The sequence below is a fragment of the Cryptomeria japonica genome, chromosome 1 (assembly GCF_030272615.1).
Source record: "Cryptomeria japonica chromosome 1, Sugi_1.0, whole genome shotgun sequence".
NCBI lineage: Eukaryota > Viridiplantae > Streptophyta > Pinopsida > Cupressales > Cupressaceae > Cryptomeria > Cryptomeria japonica.
In genome coordinates, this window is record NC_081405.1 from 517,047,380 (window position 1) to 517,064,506 (window position 17,127).

The 17,127-nt window shown below is 36.3% G+C and overlaps 1 protein-coding gene across 1 annotated transcript; it reads left to right on the top strand.

Annotated features, from left to right (window-relative positions):
• The first annotated feature begins 11,150 nt into the window (after nt 1-11,150).
• On the top strand, nt 11,151-16,305 carry LOC131070302 (polygalacturonase). Its single transcript, XM_058005808.2, has 9 exons — nt 11,151-11,349; nt 11,521-11,649; nt 13,142-13,303; nt 13,478-13,510; nt 13,603-13,810; nt 15,066-15,147; nt 15,283-15,391; nt 15,490-15,606; nt 15,728-16,305. The coding sequence occupies exons 1-9, from the start codon at nt 11,206-11,208 to the stop codon at nt 15,953-15,955; spliced, it is 1,212 nt and encodes a 403-aa protein (XP_057861791.2). The 5' UTR covers nt 11,151-11,205; the 3' UTR covers nt 15,956-16,305.
• The last annotated feature ends 822 nt before the right edge of the window (nt 16,306-17,127 follow it).

Sequence of the window (17,127 nt, forward strand, 5' to 3'; positions counted from 1 at the left end):
TTCTTGACACACAATTATGACCCATGATTTAGAACATAGGTGTTGACTAGGATTAGGATCCTACTAACCAAAACATATAGGTTATTATATGAAACCTAATATTTGTCATAAATTCTTGTGACCCAAATCATCCTAGATCATGTAAGAAGGAATTATCCCACTTATTAAAATTGATACTACACTAGCATTCTCTAGGATCTAATTTGTAAGGCTATATATTTATATTTTCTATAATATCTTTTTTGTCCCATAACTATAATTTTTATTAATTATTTATTTTTCCTTTGATCAATATAGATTGGAATTTGAAACGTGATAACTCAACCATGATATACCTTCAAGAAGGCTACTATAATCAAATTAAGAATTCATTCACTTTCATTATATAGAAGTGAAAAATAAAGGTACCCTTGTAAGAATGTGGAATGGTTATAAGTCATATGAGCCTTGTATATATTTGGGAACAAAAATATTTTTTATTAGTAAAATATGATCAATAATTGATTAGCATTGCCATAAAAATTTGATAAATAAATTTTTTTTTTTTTTTTTTTTTAAAGGGGTAAAAATTTTATTCAATCAAAGCCAGAGTACAAAGCAACGACCAGAGGCCAACCAGAAAAGACCACCACCAGACCACCCAACAACCACACTACCTATTCATGTCCTCCACTAATAACCTCTCCAGGGTCCCAAGATAATTAGAAGGAAGCTCATCCTTTCCACTAATATCCCAACCATCCACATTCTCGGAGGCCCACTTCGCCAAACAATCGGCCACTTTGTTCCACTCTCTAGGGATATGACAAAAGGAGACAAAATCCAAGGCGCTGCAAAGACTCAAAATCTGTCTGCCCATAGAAGCCAATTGCCAACTAACATCATCCAACCTTTGGTTGTTCAACAAATCCACAACAATCTGAGAATCCGACTCGCAGATGATCCTTCTCCAACCTAAGGAGCATCCACGCTCAACAACAATCTTAATAGCAAGGGCCTCCATCAGATTATTAGAATGCTGCCCCTTGTAACTAGAGAAGACAAACACCACACCACCATCATTACCTCTACCAATACCCCCCACACCAGCATGACCAGGGTTCCCACAAGAAGAACCATCAGTATTAATCTTAAGGACCCCCATCGGGGGAGGCATCCACCTCCCATCATGACAGACCCGTTGCTGAACCAGACGGGGTCTTCTGCCAGCAAAGCATCTCCTGCTACTATCCCCCAAGCTCAAATTCCGCACAATATCAAGATCACCTGGATCAAGATTTTCAGGCATGTCACACTTAGCCGAAATAGTCTCCTGAAGCCTGCTGAGAATCTTCTTCCACAATTGAAGATTTTCCAAATTGGAACCACAAAAAACTCTATGGTTCCTCTCCAACCAAAGGTTCCAAAGAATGAAAATAGGCCCAATAGCCCAGGCCACCTGCAGGAAAGGAGTCTTCGCTGGAGGTCAGCCCAAACTTTCCCAAAAGTCAATCAAGGAGGTAGCGTGAATACAACCATGATGCCAAGCCTCCCACCATCTGTGCCATAACTCTCTAGAGTAAGGGCAAAGAAAGAACAGGTGGGAGGTACACTCCTCACTATGAGAACAAAGAAGGCAAATAGAGGGTCCCTGAAAGCCACGCTTGCACAGATTTTCCCAAGTGAGGCACTTCCTCTGAGCAACCAACCATAAGAAAAAATTGCATTTGGGCCAAGAGAAATTGTCCCAAACCTTCTTCCACTAGTGCACCTCAGCCGGACCATGTAAGTTCCTGTCCAGCATAGCATAGCCTTGGGCAATCATAAATTTACCTTTTGGACTAGGATTCCAAGCCAGAACATCCCTCCCATTAAGGGAGCTACAGAGCCTAGTCTCCAAAACTCTAGAGAGAACAACACGATCGTCATCAGAACCACCCAAGGGCCACTCCTGTGGGTCCTTCCAGCAAGCCACCACTGCCTGCCCAATATGCTTGACAGTTTTAAAATGCTCCACTTTAGTCCAACCGGCCTCAGAAAAAATATGGCAAAGAGGCTGAAGCTGAGGAAAATTAGAAAGAATGGGAGGGTGGCCATCCCAAGAGTCTTGCCAAAACAAAGCATCAGAGCCTCCATAACAGATCCAGAAGAGACCCTCCTTAATTAGCTAAGCACCCTTCTTAAGGGTATCCCAAATACAAGAACCTTTACCCTGCAAAGGAAGACGCAGCACATCGAGGCAATCAGCACCAGGAAGATACTTGTGGGTCAGAATCTTAGCCCAATCTCGATCTTGATTGTTGCACCACCTCCAGTACAACTTGGCAGCCAAGGCCGTGATAGCAAGAGCCATAGACCTAAGACCGAGGCCCCTAGCATGCTTCGGCCTACAAATAGACTCCCACTTGACTAAGCTCCACTTCAAGGAAAGAAGGTTGCTAGACCAAAGAAATTGTCGAGACAAAGCATCAAATTCCCGCACAAAGGTGGACGGGGGAACTTGCACACAACACCTATAAATGGGGAGAGACTGCACCATAGTCTTAAGAAGAATCACTCTCCCAGCAGAAGATAGCCATCTGTAAGTCCAATGGCTAACCTTACTCCGAAATTTATCCAAAATTCCCTGCCAATACTCTCTCCGTTGGGCTCCCAAAGCCAAAGGGATCCCAAGGTACATCAAGGGAAGAGAACCAATCTGAAACCTAAGGATCCTAGCAATCCTGCTCTGAATAAGCTGAGGTGTATTAAAGAAGTAAATGGAAGATTTATCATCATTAATACACTGGCCAGAAGCCTTCAGATAGATGTCTAAAGCATGCCTGAAGTTCACTTCACTAATTCTAGCCAAGCCCATTAGCCCAGTATCATCCACAAACTGAAGATGAGAGTAGGAAGGAAGAAGGTTGTTCCAGCTCCAACCACGGATAAGACCCTGTCTCACCTGAGATTTAATAAATCTTCCAAGACCCTCTGCCATGATGATGAATAAGTAAGGAGATAAAGGATCCCCTTGCCGGAGTCCTCGAGAAGCACTAAACAAATCTGAAGGTTCCCCATTAATGAGAACTGAGAAAGAGGCAGAGGTCACACAACTAAGAACCCAGTTCACCCATTCCTCAGCAAAGCCAAAAGCCAAGAGAATTTTCTGTAAGAACTCCCAGCTCACCCGATCATAAGCTTTAGACATGTCAAGTTTAATAAACATAGCCTTCTCCTTAGAGTTAGCCATAGAATGAATAGCTTCCATGGCTATCACAACACCATCCAAAATTTGTCTCCCTTCAACAAAACCACCCTGCTCAGCCGAGATCAAAGTACCAAGGAGTGGTTTGAGTCACTCAGCAATCAATTTGGTGATGATCTTGTAAACAACATTACATAGCGCAATAGGCCTGAATTGAGCTAACCGGTTAGCTCCTTCCAACTTAGGTATGAGAGCCAAGAAGGTAGAATTCATAGACTTGAGCATCTGTTTGTTCCTAAGATATTCCTGAACCACCTCAAGGAGATCAAACTTTATAATTTCCAGAACTCCTAAAAAAACTCAATCGGAAACCCATCTGGACCAGGGGCCTTACCTTTTTTCATATTAAAAACCACTTTCTCCAACTCAGCTAACAAGATAGGACATAAGAGAACCCCATTCATCTCAGCAGAGACCAGGTGGGGAATACAATCCATGATGGCCTGCTCCTCAGCCCAAGTAGCAAGATTCTCCCTAGAAAAGAGGTTTGAAAAATAATTGATTGCCTCCCTAGAAATATCAGCATAGGACGAGAGTTGAGCCCCATCCTGCGAGACAAGAGAGGAGTTAGAATTCCCATGTCTTCGAGCCTTAACTGAATTATGAAAGAATGCAGTGTTCCTATCTCCCTCCTGAAGCCAATCAATACGAGATTTTTGCTTCCAGAAGATCTCTTCTCGGAGTTCCCACTCATCTAAACTCTTCAGAGCCAAGGACTCAGCCATACCAAGGGCCAAGGTCAACCCCTGATCCCGAATCTGACGAGTGATAGAATCCAATTTGGACTGGGCATCCAACTTCTGAGCTTGAAGGTTCCCAAACTGCTGTTTATTCCATCTCTTGAGCCTGAACTTCACATGTTGGAGCCTCTTGCTAAAAGTAAACATGGCTGTCCCATGGGAAGGCATCCCCTCCTGCCACCAATCCCACATAAGATCATGCAGCGACTAATCTCTTAACCACATCAACTGAAATTTGAAAGAGGGATTCTTGGTGACACCATAAATGGTGGCTGAGAACTTGATAGGCCAGTGATCCGAGCCCCTCCAATCAAGAATTTCAGAACTGGTAATCAACCTACTATTCAACCAATAGCAGGAGACAAGAAATCTATCAAACCTCTCTGAGATAGCCTCAACACCACATCTCCTATTATTCCATGTAAAGACACCATTGGTTGGCTTCACATCGATGAGGTTCAAAGACCCAATCATATCCCTAGGTAAATTTGCAGAAGGGTCCAGCCTGGCTAAACCACCCCGTTTTTCATCCAAGCAAGTAACAGCATTAAAATCACCAGCCATAATCCATGGAAGAAATGGGTCCAAGGCACAGATGAATTGAATGTGAGCCCAGAGATTTGACTTACCTGATAGATCAGTTGGAGCATAAATATTGGATAAAAGACATCTTTCTCCAGTCGCAAAGCAAGAGGCAACCAAAGAAATGGAAGACCGGCTAGACATCCACCATAAGGGGGAAACTTTCCTTGGGTTCCAGAAGCAAGCCACCCCCCCTGCATTATTCAGAGCACCCACCCCCTGCCAATTGCCTTGGGGCCAGATACACAAAGCACAATTCGCCAAACCATCAACAGTAAGCTTGGTTTCCTGAATGAAAACCACATCAGGTGACTGCAATTCAATTAATCTGCGAACAACCTTTTGTCTAGGGATGCTGTTCAATTCCCTTACATTCCATGATAAAACAATCATTTATGAGGGTGGGAAAAATGGGAATCAATAGGTTTCACAGACCCAGACTCGACCAAAGTATCACCCATAATATTGACCTTCTCTTGATCAGTCTTCCTTCCACTCTTTGACGGTTTATCAAGAGGCCCCTTCTTAAAGGATTTTTGATGCAAACCTAAAACCGGAGGAGCTTTGTTACCCTTTATAGAATCTGAGGCCCCCTTAGGAGTAGGGGGATCATGGGCCACTACTACCGGGCCCTTCGGAATCTGTGGCCCCTGGAGAACCCTGAAATCCTGAGCTTGAGAAGGCAAATCCATAGCCATCTGATCTACCTGGTGGACCTCTGGAGATAAAATCTGATCCTCTTTCCTTGCATTCTCATCCAGAACTTCATGCAACCCCTTAGCCCTAGAAGAGAGTTCAGCGGGAATACCTTCCTCCTGGACCAGATCATCAAGAATATCAAACTTGTTAAAAGTACCTTCCTTCTGTCTATCTAGCCAAGTTCGCTTCTTGCCCTTGCCTCTATTACGGGACTTAACTAGAATAAAACCCTCATTATCCCCAGATTCATTAGACATCAGATCCTTTCCCTTGTCCCCCCTAGGAGGCCCAGAGGCAGCCAAGGGGGGGGGATTTAAATCTAGGGCATTTGCGGTGTAAATGACCATATTCATGACAAATTCTGCATCTAAAAGGTAGGGTCTCATAATCCAGCTGTTGGATCCAAGAAGAGGAACCCAAGCGAATTTCCATAGAGTCTGGTAACGGATTATTCAAATCGACTTCAACGCAAATGCGAGCAAAAGAAATTACCTTACGATCTTGAGTTTGTGAAGCAGATCCCACAGGTATTCCAAGAAGAAGAGAGATCGAGTGGAGAATATCCTCCCTCCAGAATTCCAATGGAAGCCTTGGCAAACGGACCCACACAGGAACTCGCGAGGGGATCTCTTCAGCGGAGTTGAAGCCCACGTGCCAGGGCTTGATGAATAACCCAACCTAGTTAAAGAAATAAGGGCCACCTTCAAAAGCCCTATTCCTATCCGACATGCTTGAGAAGGTAACCATAAAGTAGTTATTAGTTGCCAAAATAATCTCCATGTCACCTTCAGGGTTCCAAACCTGACGTGCCCAGGAATCCAACACGGGTAGAGATAGACGAAGGCCCAAAAATTTGCAAATTAGTGCATGATTACACCAATAATCAACATCTTCTGAAACTTGCTCAGGTTGAATGACCAAAACTGGACGATCCTCGGATTGCTCCAGACATCCATTTACTTTTTTAATTCGTAACCTCCCTTTTGAAGAAGAAACCCCATCCCCAGATTGGGGTTTACCCAGCTGATCCCTAACACCAGCATGCAACGAAAAAGATGGCTCCACCATCTCCAAACCCCCATGAGAAGCCTGAGACAGAGCAAAACCCCTATTCTCCATGGACCAAAAGGCACGATCCACACCAAAAAAAAGAGAGAGAGAGAGGCGAGACAAGAGGCCCACAGCCTCAGATCCGAACACCCCACCCCCAAGAAAAACGCAGAGCAAAAAACAGGAATCAGAGACCAACAAAGAGCAAGACAAAGGTCGCACCCCAGCCGACCTGCGCACCCTGAACGCCAGCAAAGACCCCTCCCCCCGAGCACACACCACAGCCGCCGAGCCCACGCAGTTCAGAGCAGGAATAAGCTAGGGCACGCGGGCCCTAGCTCGCACGCAGCCGCTGCACAACGCCATCAATCTGCCGATAAGTAAATTCAATCAATTTAAAAACATGAAATTTTATATGACCTTGAGAGAACTAAATTGATTTATCATATGATAAAATATGGCCGCTTGAATTGATAAATGGAAAGACCCATATTGGTACTCTTGAGAACCTAAATTTTTGATTAAAAATGATCCAACACACAACCATGGGGAATTCTCTAAGTGGGAGATGACTAGATCATGTTCGTTCATATCTCATTTTCTCAAATAAGGTAATTGAAGTGCAGTAGAACCCTAAGTATTCAAGGGTGGAGGTGATATTTTATATTATAGACTAAGAGATGTCATGGCAGTGCGATGCATGTGTTGTTGCAAGGTGTGCACCCTTGGTCTCCTTGTGCTGTGCAACACATCACTCGGGTTTGTGACATGGATTAACCGCTTCTTGTGGATTCTATAAGTCTAGTGGTTGTATCAGGCATTAATAGGTCGATCTTTTGGTGCAACGACAACTGCACTTGTAACAAGTGGTATCAGAGCTTGGTCACAGGTTCAAACCCCTCATTTGCGCTGGGGGGAATTGTTTCAAGGTATGTGCCCTTGGTATCCTTGTGCTGTGCAACGCAACGCTCGGGTTTGTGACATTGCTTAACCGCCTCCTATGGATTCTATAAGTCTAGTGGTTGTATCGGGCATTAATAGGTCGATGTTTTGGTGCAACGACAACCGCACTTGTAACATGTGTATCACTATACATTGTGTGTACTTATGAACTTCATTTAAAATAAATTTATCACTTTAGGTGCATTCAATATGATTTTTTAATAAAAAATTCTAAAAGATAAATGACAAACTAAGTTTCTAAATGTTTTAGTGAACACCAACATAATGTGATGAATGGAATTAATGAATGTGTGTGTAAAACACAAATGAGTACTATGGACATATTTCAAATTTTGAAATTGTTATTAACATTATATTAAATAATTCTTCAAATAAGATATATTAACATTAAAATTATAAAATGATTTACGTTCATTTTGTGTGAGTGATGGACTTGATATATAGATCTTTTCATAAAATTGACCTTATTGTATCAAAATATTTTTTGTTGACTCTTAAAATTATAAATTGTTGGATATAGAGTAGTGGTAATGATATCTAGTAATCAAACTATAAGGATTAGCAACAAAAATACATGTAAATAATGTCACTAGAAAAGTGGGCAGCAACCATATCCATTAAAAATAAGAGGATATTCTATTCTAGAGAAATGTGAATTCAAAGAGTTTTTCAATTGATATTCATGAAGGTAAAAATTAGATAAAAGATATCATTTATTTCACTATATTAAATGTGATATGAGATAGGTTTGTATATATATATATATATTCAATTATAGAAAAATGACATCATATAGCAAAATTGTGACCTTCAAAATTTTACTTTTGTTTAATCATAGTTGAACTTAAATCATTTCATTTGACGAACATGTAAATATTTGGTGACCATGCAAATCACGGTCAAACATGTAACCCCTAATAACATGAAGTTCATGAATGCATAAAATGTACTTAAGTGTTGATTAGACATGTGAACCATATGTTGGGTATATAAAGCCCAACAGTCACATGGATGTTTGTCTTTCCCCAGAAGACTCTTCATTTCATATTTGATATGTTTATATAAATGGTTGTGTGCAACCCATACATGATGTACTGTGTAATTGGATATTGGTTAATAAGAATTATCCCTGCGTTTCTGGTGGATGTAGCCACTTAGTGGTGAACCACGTTAATCTTCTGTCTTGAGTTCTTTGTTGTGTCTATTATTCTTTCTGCTGTTTTCTGTTCATTATTATGTGTTTTCTCTGCTCGTTTTTAAACTAACACCATATTCTAACATGTCTTTTATATGAAAATGATAATTTTTGCATGTCCTAACTTTTCTTGTTGGGTCTTCAATGTTAACTTTTCAAATATGAATTACCAAATTAAAAAGTCTAGGAGAGAGAGGAAACATCACCGAAGGATGAGTTTTGAGTTTGAGTTTTTTTTTTTAACTATACATAGAAGATTGGATGCAATACAAGAGATATAGATTATGGTGAAAGATAATAGGCTTAGTAAAAAGAGGCACAATTTCATCTATTATTATTTTTTTATCATATTATAATTTTATATAAGTTAAAATTGTAATATTTTCTTGTTATGACATTTTTCATGTTTAATTTATTAAATTTCATTCAACAAATTTTGAATAATTTTATCAATATTAATATATATTTAAAAAGAAATAAATTAATATTCACTAAATAATTATATCGATATATCCTTTTCTTTGGCCCTTACGTGATTGTTTTGGGAAATTGAATGAACTATAGTGACTCTTATTAAGACTTCTATTCTCTTAGGGAATTATTAAATATATCACTAGGAGCATTTTAGTAACTATCCTAGAGGCGTTTTACCTAAATCTCAAGCTACTCTCTCATCTATTATTAAGGGTGATCTTTAGGAAGATGATTATCTTGCTTGGGGTTATTATTCTAAAGGGGTTTAGTCACCTATATATAGAGAGATGTGATTAGATTTTTTTCCATGGTAGAGGAAAATATGGAGTAATAAAGAATATTTGGCTACTGAGTTAGAATAAGTATCTTACTTGAGATAATATTAGAAAGTGGATTCTTATGTCCTTCATCGTGTGTTTATGTGGTAATAATGAAGATAATGGTGCTCACCTTTTCTTTCAATTTCCCTTCTCTTAGGGTATTTGAAGAAATTGTTAGCAAAGGTTTGAATCAACCTATTATTCATGTTTCATCTTTAATAGAAATTTAGGAGAGTTAAGGCTATCCTCTTGGATAATCTTTTTGTGGTTTCTTGTGATAAATTGCTCCTATTTTTATTCTTTGACAAATATGATTATAGAGGAATCATTGAATATTTCATGGCCACCAATATCTTCTAGAATAAGTTTGGATGAAGTAAATGGTTATGCTTAAAGAAACTTATTTTTCTAATGTTTTTTTAAGAAAGTCTCATCTTCTTATGAATTTCTTATTTCAAGCAATTTGGAGCTTTTAAATCTTCATTTTTTGTTTTTATTATGAATATATTCTTTCAAACAATTTGGAGCTTTTTAATCTTCATTTTTTGTTTATTTGTAAATCTCAATCTTCTAAGAAGGTGGCTAGGTGTGGCAAGTGGTGCCCTCCACCTTTTGGTTTTCTCAAAATTAATATTGATAGTTCTTCTTGTAATAACTCAGATGTTTTTGGAATTGGAGTTGATTGTGCTAGTGCTGGTCTATGAACCTTTTTTCTTATTCTTATGTGATGGACATCACTTCAAACAATTTGACGAAATCCCACATCTTTCTAGTGGCTCTTAAGAAGGCCAGTGAATTGGGTTGGAGGAAGGTTGTTTGCGAATATTGGTTTCTCTTTTAAATTAAAAGGGTTCTTAAGTGTCCTCCAAAAAAATTGCTTCTTTAGTGGAGCAAATCCTACATTACTCTTTGAGTTTTGTGGCTATCTCCTTTGTTCATATTCTTAAATAATGATATGTTGTAGTGGATTGCCTTGTCAGATGGGTAGTCAAGTAAAATTGTCATTGAAATATTTTTGAGCTAAGGTTGCTACCTTTTGATAAATCTTCTAAGCTTTTCTTTCTTATTCATAATGATCAAATTACATAGGGATAAGGCTCTTTACTCTTTCAATAACCATACCTTGTATAAATTGATTTCAATTTCAATATTAAACAAACACACAAATAAAAAAATAAAATTATAATATGTTGAAGCAATCAATATCTATATTCATTACCTTTCTCAACTGAAGTGGAAGCCATCCTAGAGGACCAGCCTTAAACCATACACACTGAGCAATATATTAAGCCTAGAGAATGTTAGTCAATTTTGAGCATTTAACACTTTTAAGCTTAGAAATCAAAACTTAATGTGTGTGATTTAAGCCATCCGATCATTTTGAGACCCTATCCTCAACTACATGCATGGATTGACAACACAACTAGTGAATTATATTGCTTGCAAACTTGAGGCTTTGGGTATGGGACTTACATTTTACGCAATTAGCATCCATTCCTGAGCATATACATTTTGTCCCCTTCACATTCGAATTCCAATTCGTCTTCATTTTCCAAGATTTTGCCATAATTCCTTCGTTAATTCTGGCTCTCCTTATCATGAAATTTGATTTCTTGCTTTCAATCTTTCACGTAAATCAAACGAAAACAAGTTCAACGTAGATTTGCAGACTAAATCTTGCTTCAAAACTGCGATTCTTGAAACTTTGGGAGCTTCAAATCATTACAGTATGAGCAGATTAACGTTTATTCTGCAGGAATATAATGTAATGTATTTACGTTCACACACAGCGCACACCATTTCTTCCAATGGACGCTAAACTCCCATAGTTCCCGATTTAGTCAATTGAAGAGCTATAAATTGACTATAAATTGTCTCACCCATCAACCATTTTGCTCAAAACAGATTGCCCTTCAATTCATTTTCTGCACAGACTTCAAAGCAATCAATCTTCCAATGGGAAATATTCCCACTCTCTTTCACAGTTTGTCATTCTGTACTATGATTCTGATCATCATGTTTTACATGCCAGCAGAAGCTTCAGTCTTTAATGTGGAAACATATGGTGCAGTGGGCAATGGAGTAGAAGATAGCACTAAGGTCCCAAATCATCAATTATTCTTTGATTGCTCTTAGTCTTAGAGTTATTCTTTTATTTTTCTTGTGGGATTCTTGAATTTAAGTTGTGTTCAAGCTTTGAACTTTAATATCTGGTTAAGTATCATTAGCACCTGAGAATTGTTGTGAAACAAATGTATGTGTGTTTTGCAGGCGTTTGCAAATGCATGGGCTGCAGCTTGTAAAGCTCCATCTGCAACTTTGTTGGTGCCGGGAAGTAAGACATTTCTAGTGAACGGTTTAGTTTTTCAGGGACCTTGTGCACCAGGCTTCACTTTTCTTGTAAGCACTGATTAACGATATATGTTTGCTTATATTATATATTTCATATTATATATATATATGAAATCGTATAGTTCATAGTTTTAAAGATGGGCATTTGAAATTATACGTCATGATCTCTCATTCTATTAATTTAAAATTATTTATGTATGTATGAAGAATTTGTATAAAGTAGTTATACACAAGTTTTGTTAGTTTGAATTTGCTTTCAATGTTGAAATTATAGTTTATGGGTTTGACTATGTAAACTTTATTTTTTGTTATGTTTCAAATCATACACAGTGATCCATGAGTGGGATGAAGTGAGCTAAAAAAGAGCAATGCTGATGGATCATAAAGTATGATTTATGAAGTAATCAAATCAAAAAGCTTTAAAAAAATTAAACAAATTCTATCTTAATAATGTATGTTTAAGTTATAATATGTTTTAGTTGTTAATATTATGGTGGCAAAGAAAACTACCTTGCAAAAATTATATAAATCTAAGGATAGGGACTAATAAAATATTTTTTCTGGATCTTTTGAGTTATTGACATGATAAGTAAATAATAAATTAAATAAGAGGTTAAGAATGGTTTATTTTCAAATAACAATAATAGTTAGTCATGTTGTCTATTTGAACTATGTAAATATATTTAACAAGCTCTTATAGACAATTATAATTCAAATATCAATTATGTAGTAAATGGGTTTTTGAAATCTGGATTGCAATCATAAATGTTTGTGTACGATCTTGTGTGGAGCTTCTATGATAGCATTGGTGTTGAGAAGTAAGACTTTTTTAGTAAACAATTCAGTTTTCGAGGGACTATGTGCACTAGGCTTCACTTTTCTTGTAAACATTGACTAACCGTATATGCTTGCTTAGATTTTAGAGAGAGAGAGTGGAATGACTGTCTAGAGTAGATTTTATTGAGAAACATGATTGTTTGATAGTTCATATTTAATTTGTGATTATTTTTTTGATTAAATTTTGTAAAACAATTTTAAAGGTTGATATTTTAGATCAAATGTCATGGTCTGTTATCAGATTTATTTTATTTTATGTACATGAAGAATTTGTATAAAGTTGTTATACACAAGTTTTGCTAGCTTGGATTTTCTTTTAATGTTGTGATTATTGTTTATGGACTTGACTATGTAAACTTTTTTTTTTCATGCTTCAAATCATACTCCATGATCCATCATTAGGATGAAATGAGCTCAAAAAGATCAATGATGATAGATCATAAAGTGCGATCTCTTACGTAATCCAATTAAAATGAATTAAAAAAATTCAACAAATTCTATTTCACCTCTTGAATACAATAATTATTATAGTAATCATTGTTCATTGTTATGATAATCTTAAATTTTAGTTATATATTTTAGTCTCCTCATTAAATTACATATTTTTAGTTAAGAAAAGCTTGAATTTCAACCTCAAATACATATTTCATGGTAGAAACGCAGTCCTTTAAGTTTAATTAAGTCAGATTACTAAATGTTGCAGGTGGAGGGAACTATAGTTGCACCTCCAGACCCAGCAAATTGGAACAATCGGTTGACATGGTTTTATTTTCAAAAACTTCAACAATTTACTCTCTCTGGAAATGGTACTATTAATGGACAAGGGCAAGCATGGTGGCTTCAATGCCGTACAAAAAATATTCATGTAAGTGTTATGAAAGGTGTTGGTGGATATACAACGGCATAATCTCAAGTAGCCGTGCAATTTTTAAGATACAAATTATCTTTTGTTGTCAATTGTCTTTGGAATGCTTCAATTTTTTCATCAATTGTTGGGTCTTACACCAACTGATTCCTTGTACTCTGGCCTTTTTCACAGCACGCATATTGTACAGATACTAACAGACCAACGGTAAATTTCTACTCATATTTATCACCTTTTCTGGCAGAGTATGATTTATGTCATGGGTTTTTGAGATAATAAAATTTTACATAAATGTGCAGGCCATTCAATTCAATGACTGTAGTGGGTTGGAAATAAGCGGACTATCAATTGTGAACAGCCCTCTCTTTCATATGACTTTTGATGATTGTATGGATGTCAAAATGCTTTCCCTTAAAATTATAGCACCAGGAGACAGCCCCAATACTGACGGAATTGACATATTTACATCCAAAAACTTTATCATAAACGACACCAGCATTGGCACAGGTATATTACATTTGAATCCCTTTTTAAATTTTTGAGAAAGCCAATGGACTCTTGTCTTTTTGGAGTGGAGAACATCAGGATTTCATCTTGCCAGCCTAACCAAGCTTAAACCAAGTGGCTGCCCTAACACATTATGGCCTTAACATCAATTTTCATATTAAGGATATGTGTTTTTCTTGGATTTGATTGTATATTTTTTTTAATTAATTTTTAAAGATACTTCATGATTTATTATTAAGATGAGGTAGCAAGAGAAGAAAGAAAATGAATCATTATTATTGTAAAAGAAAAGAGAAAAGAGAAAACGATCTATTGTTAGGATGAGATAGTAAGAGAAGGAAACATATTCAATGAGATAGTAAGGGAAGAAACCATATTCAATAAGATAGTACGAGAAGAGATAAAATGATCCATCATTAAGATGAGTTTGTAAGGGGAAAAACTATATTCAATAAGATAGTAAGAATAGAGAGAAAACAATTCATCATTATTGTAAGAGAAGAAAGAAAATGATCCATCATTAGGATGAGGAAGTAAGAGAAGAGAGAAATTGATTCACCATTATTGTAAGAGAAGAGAGAAAACAATTGGAATCATTATTGTAAGAGAAGAGAGAAAACAATTCATCATTAGGATGAGATAGTAAGAGAAGAAAACATATTCAATAAAATAGTAAGAGAAGAGAGAAAATGGTCCATACTAGAATGAGATAATAAGAGAACAAATGAAACAATTAATCATTATTGTAAGAGAAGAGAGAAAATGATCTATCATTAGGATGAGATAGTAAGAGAAGAAGACATATTCAATAAGATAGTAAGAAAAGAGAGAAATTGATCGATTGTTATCAAGTAAGAGAATAGAGAAAGGTCTATCTTTAGAATAAAGCTAGTAAGAAAAGAAAACATATTTAATAAGATAGTAAGAAAAGAGAGAAAAAGATCCATCATTATTGTAAGAGATGAGAGAAAATGAACTATTATTAAGATGAGAAAGCATTTTTAATAAGATAATAAAAGAAGAGAGAAAATGATCAATCATCAAAGTGAAATAATATGAGAGAGAAAATAATCCATCAGTCTCTCCTATTGCTATATCAGTCCGATGAGAGATAATAGAATATGATCCATTAATTCCAAACAATTTCAAATTTAAAGTTGTAACCATAGAATTGTTCGATTCAATTATGCTGTGAAACAGTGATTGGCATGTACTCCAAAATAATTGCTAATTGCAATCCAAAATAATCGAGCAGGGGACGACTGCATTGCCATCGGCGAGGGATCTTCTAATATCACCATTACGTCTGTGACCTGTGGTCCAGGTCATGGAATAAGGTAATGTTCAAATCAGAACAATAAATTTTACAGCCTAAAAGTTTGAAAGAGCTTGTTGGTTAAGCAGAGCTCATCTACAATGTCATGATTGAATATTTGTGCTCTATTATGAAATGTTATGCCATAACATTGCAGCATTGGAAGCCTTGGGAAAGGAAACTCACAAGCAGACGTTTCTGATGTGAAAGTACTTGGTGCCAAATTGATAGAAACCCAGAATGGTCTCAGAATCAAGACATGGCAGGTATAAAGAATTTAGAATCACTCATAAAAAGAGAGAGACAGAAAAAAAATTGCATTAAGGAGAAAGAATGTAATAGATTGTTGATTGTGATATAACAGGGAGGTTCTGGCATGACAAAAGCTATATCATTTGAGGACATTCAAATCGTAAATGCAGGCAACCCAATAGTGATAAATCAATACTATTGTGATTTACCTTATTCTTGTCCTAATCAGGTACGTTATATACACTCTCATCCTTCAAGATTTTCTAACATCCATGTTTAGAATTGTGGGTCTGCATTTAATTTTCAAGTGAGATAATTATTTGTTTTTGTATTGTGTTTACTATTCATAGACCTCTGCAGTTAAAATCAGCAATGTAAGCTACAACAATATTCATGGCACATCAGCATCAGAAATAGCCCTGAAACTTGATTGCAGTGAAAGTGTGCCTTGCACAGGCATTACTTTGAGTGATATAAGTTTGACATTGGCTTCGGGGGGTAAAGCTTCTTCTTTTTGTCAAAATGCAGAGGGAGTAGCCATTGGAACTGTCAACCCTCCGAGCTGCCTGAGCACATAATGATTCTATTCATATTTCTAGTAGTGTAGTGAATCAAAGTTCACTACCTAATTTCAATAATGATCAGAATGCAAGAATTAGACTACTATTTTAGGATTTTGTTGTTCGACCATTCCATCAATAAAAAGAACCTGTTTTATCCTTATATTTGGAGAGACAATATTACATTTCTCCAAGAAACTACATATATTTTTTACATAGAGGGAAAATCTTTGAAATTTTAAAGACTCTGGAGATTGTGTGTTTAAGTGCACTTGCCTAGTTTTATATATTTATGTAATAACTAACTATTCATGGAGTTTGTACTTAGATGACTAAGGGAAGAGGAGGCAGTAGCCTTATGATGGTGAGTTGACTGAATTTATTTGGAGTCATGTTAATGAGCCCAAAACTTTATACTTTTTATTTTGGATTAATAATGTGTTTTAAAGTTATAATTAGTTATTGATCTTATGTTAATGAAGAAAGCTACCTTGCATTAAATTATATAAATCTAGGGAGAGAGTAATAAAATTACTTAGATCATTTGAGTTATGAACATGATAAGTAAATAATAAATTAAATAAAAGGTTGAGAATTGTTTATTTTCAAGTAATAATGATAGTGTCATTGATTTGAATTATGTAAATATATTCAATAAGTTCTTATAGATAATTATAATTGAAGTATCAATTATGTAGCAAATGGATTCTTGAAGTCACATTGCAATCATAAATGTTTGTGTACAATCTTGTGTGAAGCTTCTACGATTCTATATGGTATGAAGAATCCTATCTTATTTAGTTCCTTGCCTAAAAAACTTTCACCTTATTTTGTTGTGGTTTTTCAATTAGGATTAAAGTGGTTTTTAACAACACATTCAGGAGCTTTCTATGCTAGGATCAACACATGCTACTTCCTTGCACCTTAATCAAACTTCATGTTGTTTTCCATAATTTGTATGGAAATATTTTCAAACATGATATGCATTTGGTTTAATGCAAATTTAATTTATATGTTCTCATGCAAAGTGTCCACTCTAGATATTCTATATAATTTTAAAGTGATTTCGAATGGATATAATGAGATGACGAAATCAAGCGCACAAGGATTTATCTTAAATATAACATCTTAGATGCCAAATTAAAAAAAAATAATGTGCAAGCTAATGGGTAACACTCTATTTTTGGCTA

What these genes read in the sequence shown, in the direction of transcription:
- LOC131070302 (XM_058005808.2), top strand. Translation starts at nt 11,206, where the DNA reads ATGGGAAATATTCCCACTCTCTTTCACAGTTTGTCATTCTGTACTATG. An exon ending in CGACACCAGCATTGGCACAG is followed by an intron (nt 13,811 to 15,065) that starts GTATATTACATT and finishes ATAATCGAGCAG; the next exon opens with GGGACGACTGCATTGCCATC. An exon ending in TCAGAATCAAGACATGGCAG is followed by an intron (nt 15,392 to 15,489) that starts GTATAAAGAATT and finishes GTGATATAACAG; the next exon opens with GGAGGTTCTGGCATGACAAA.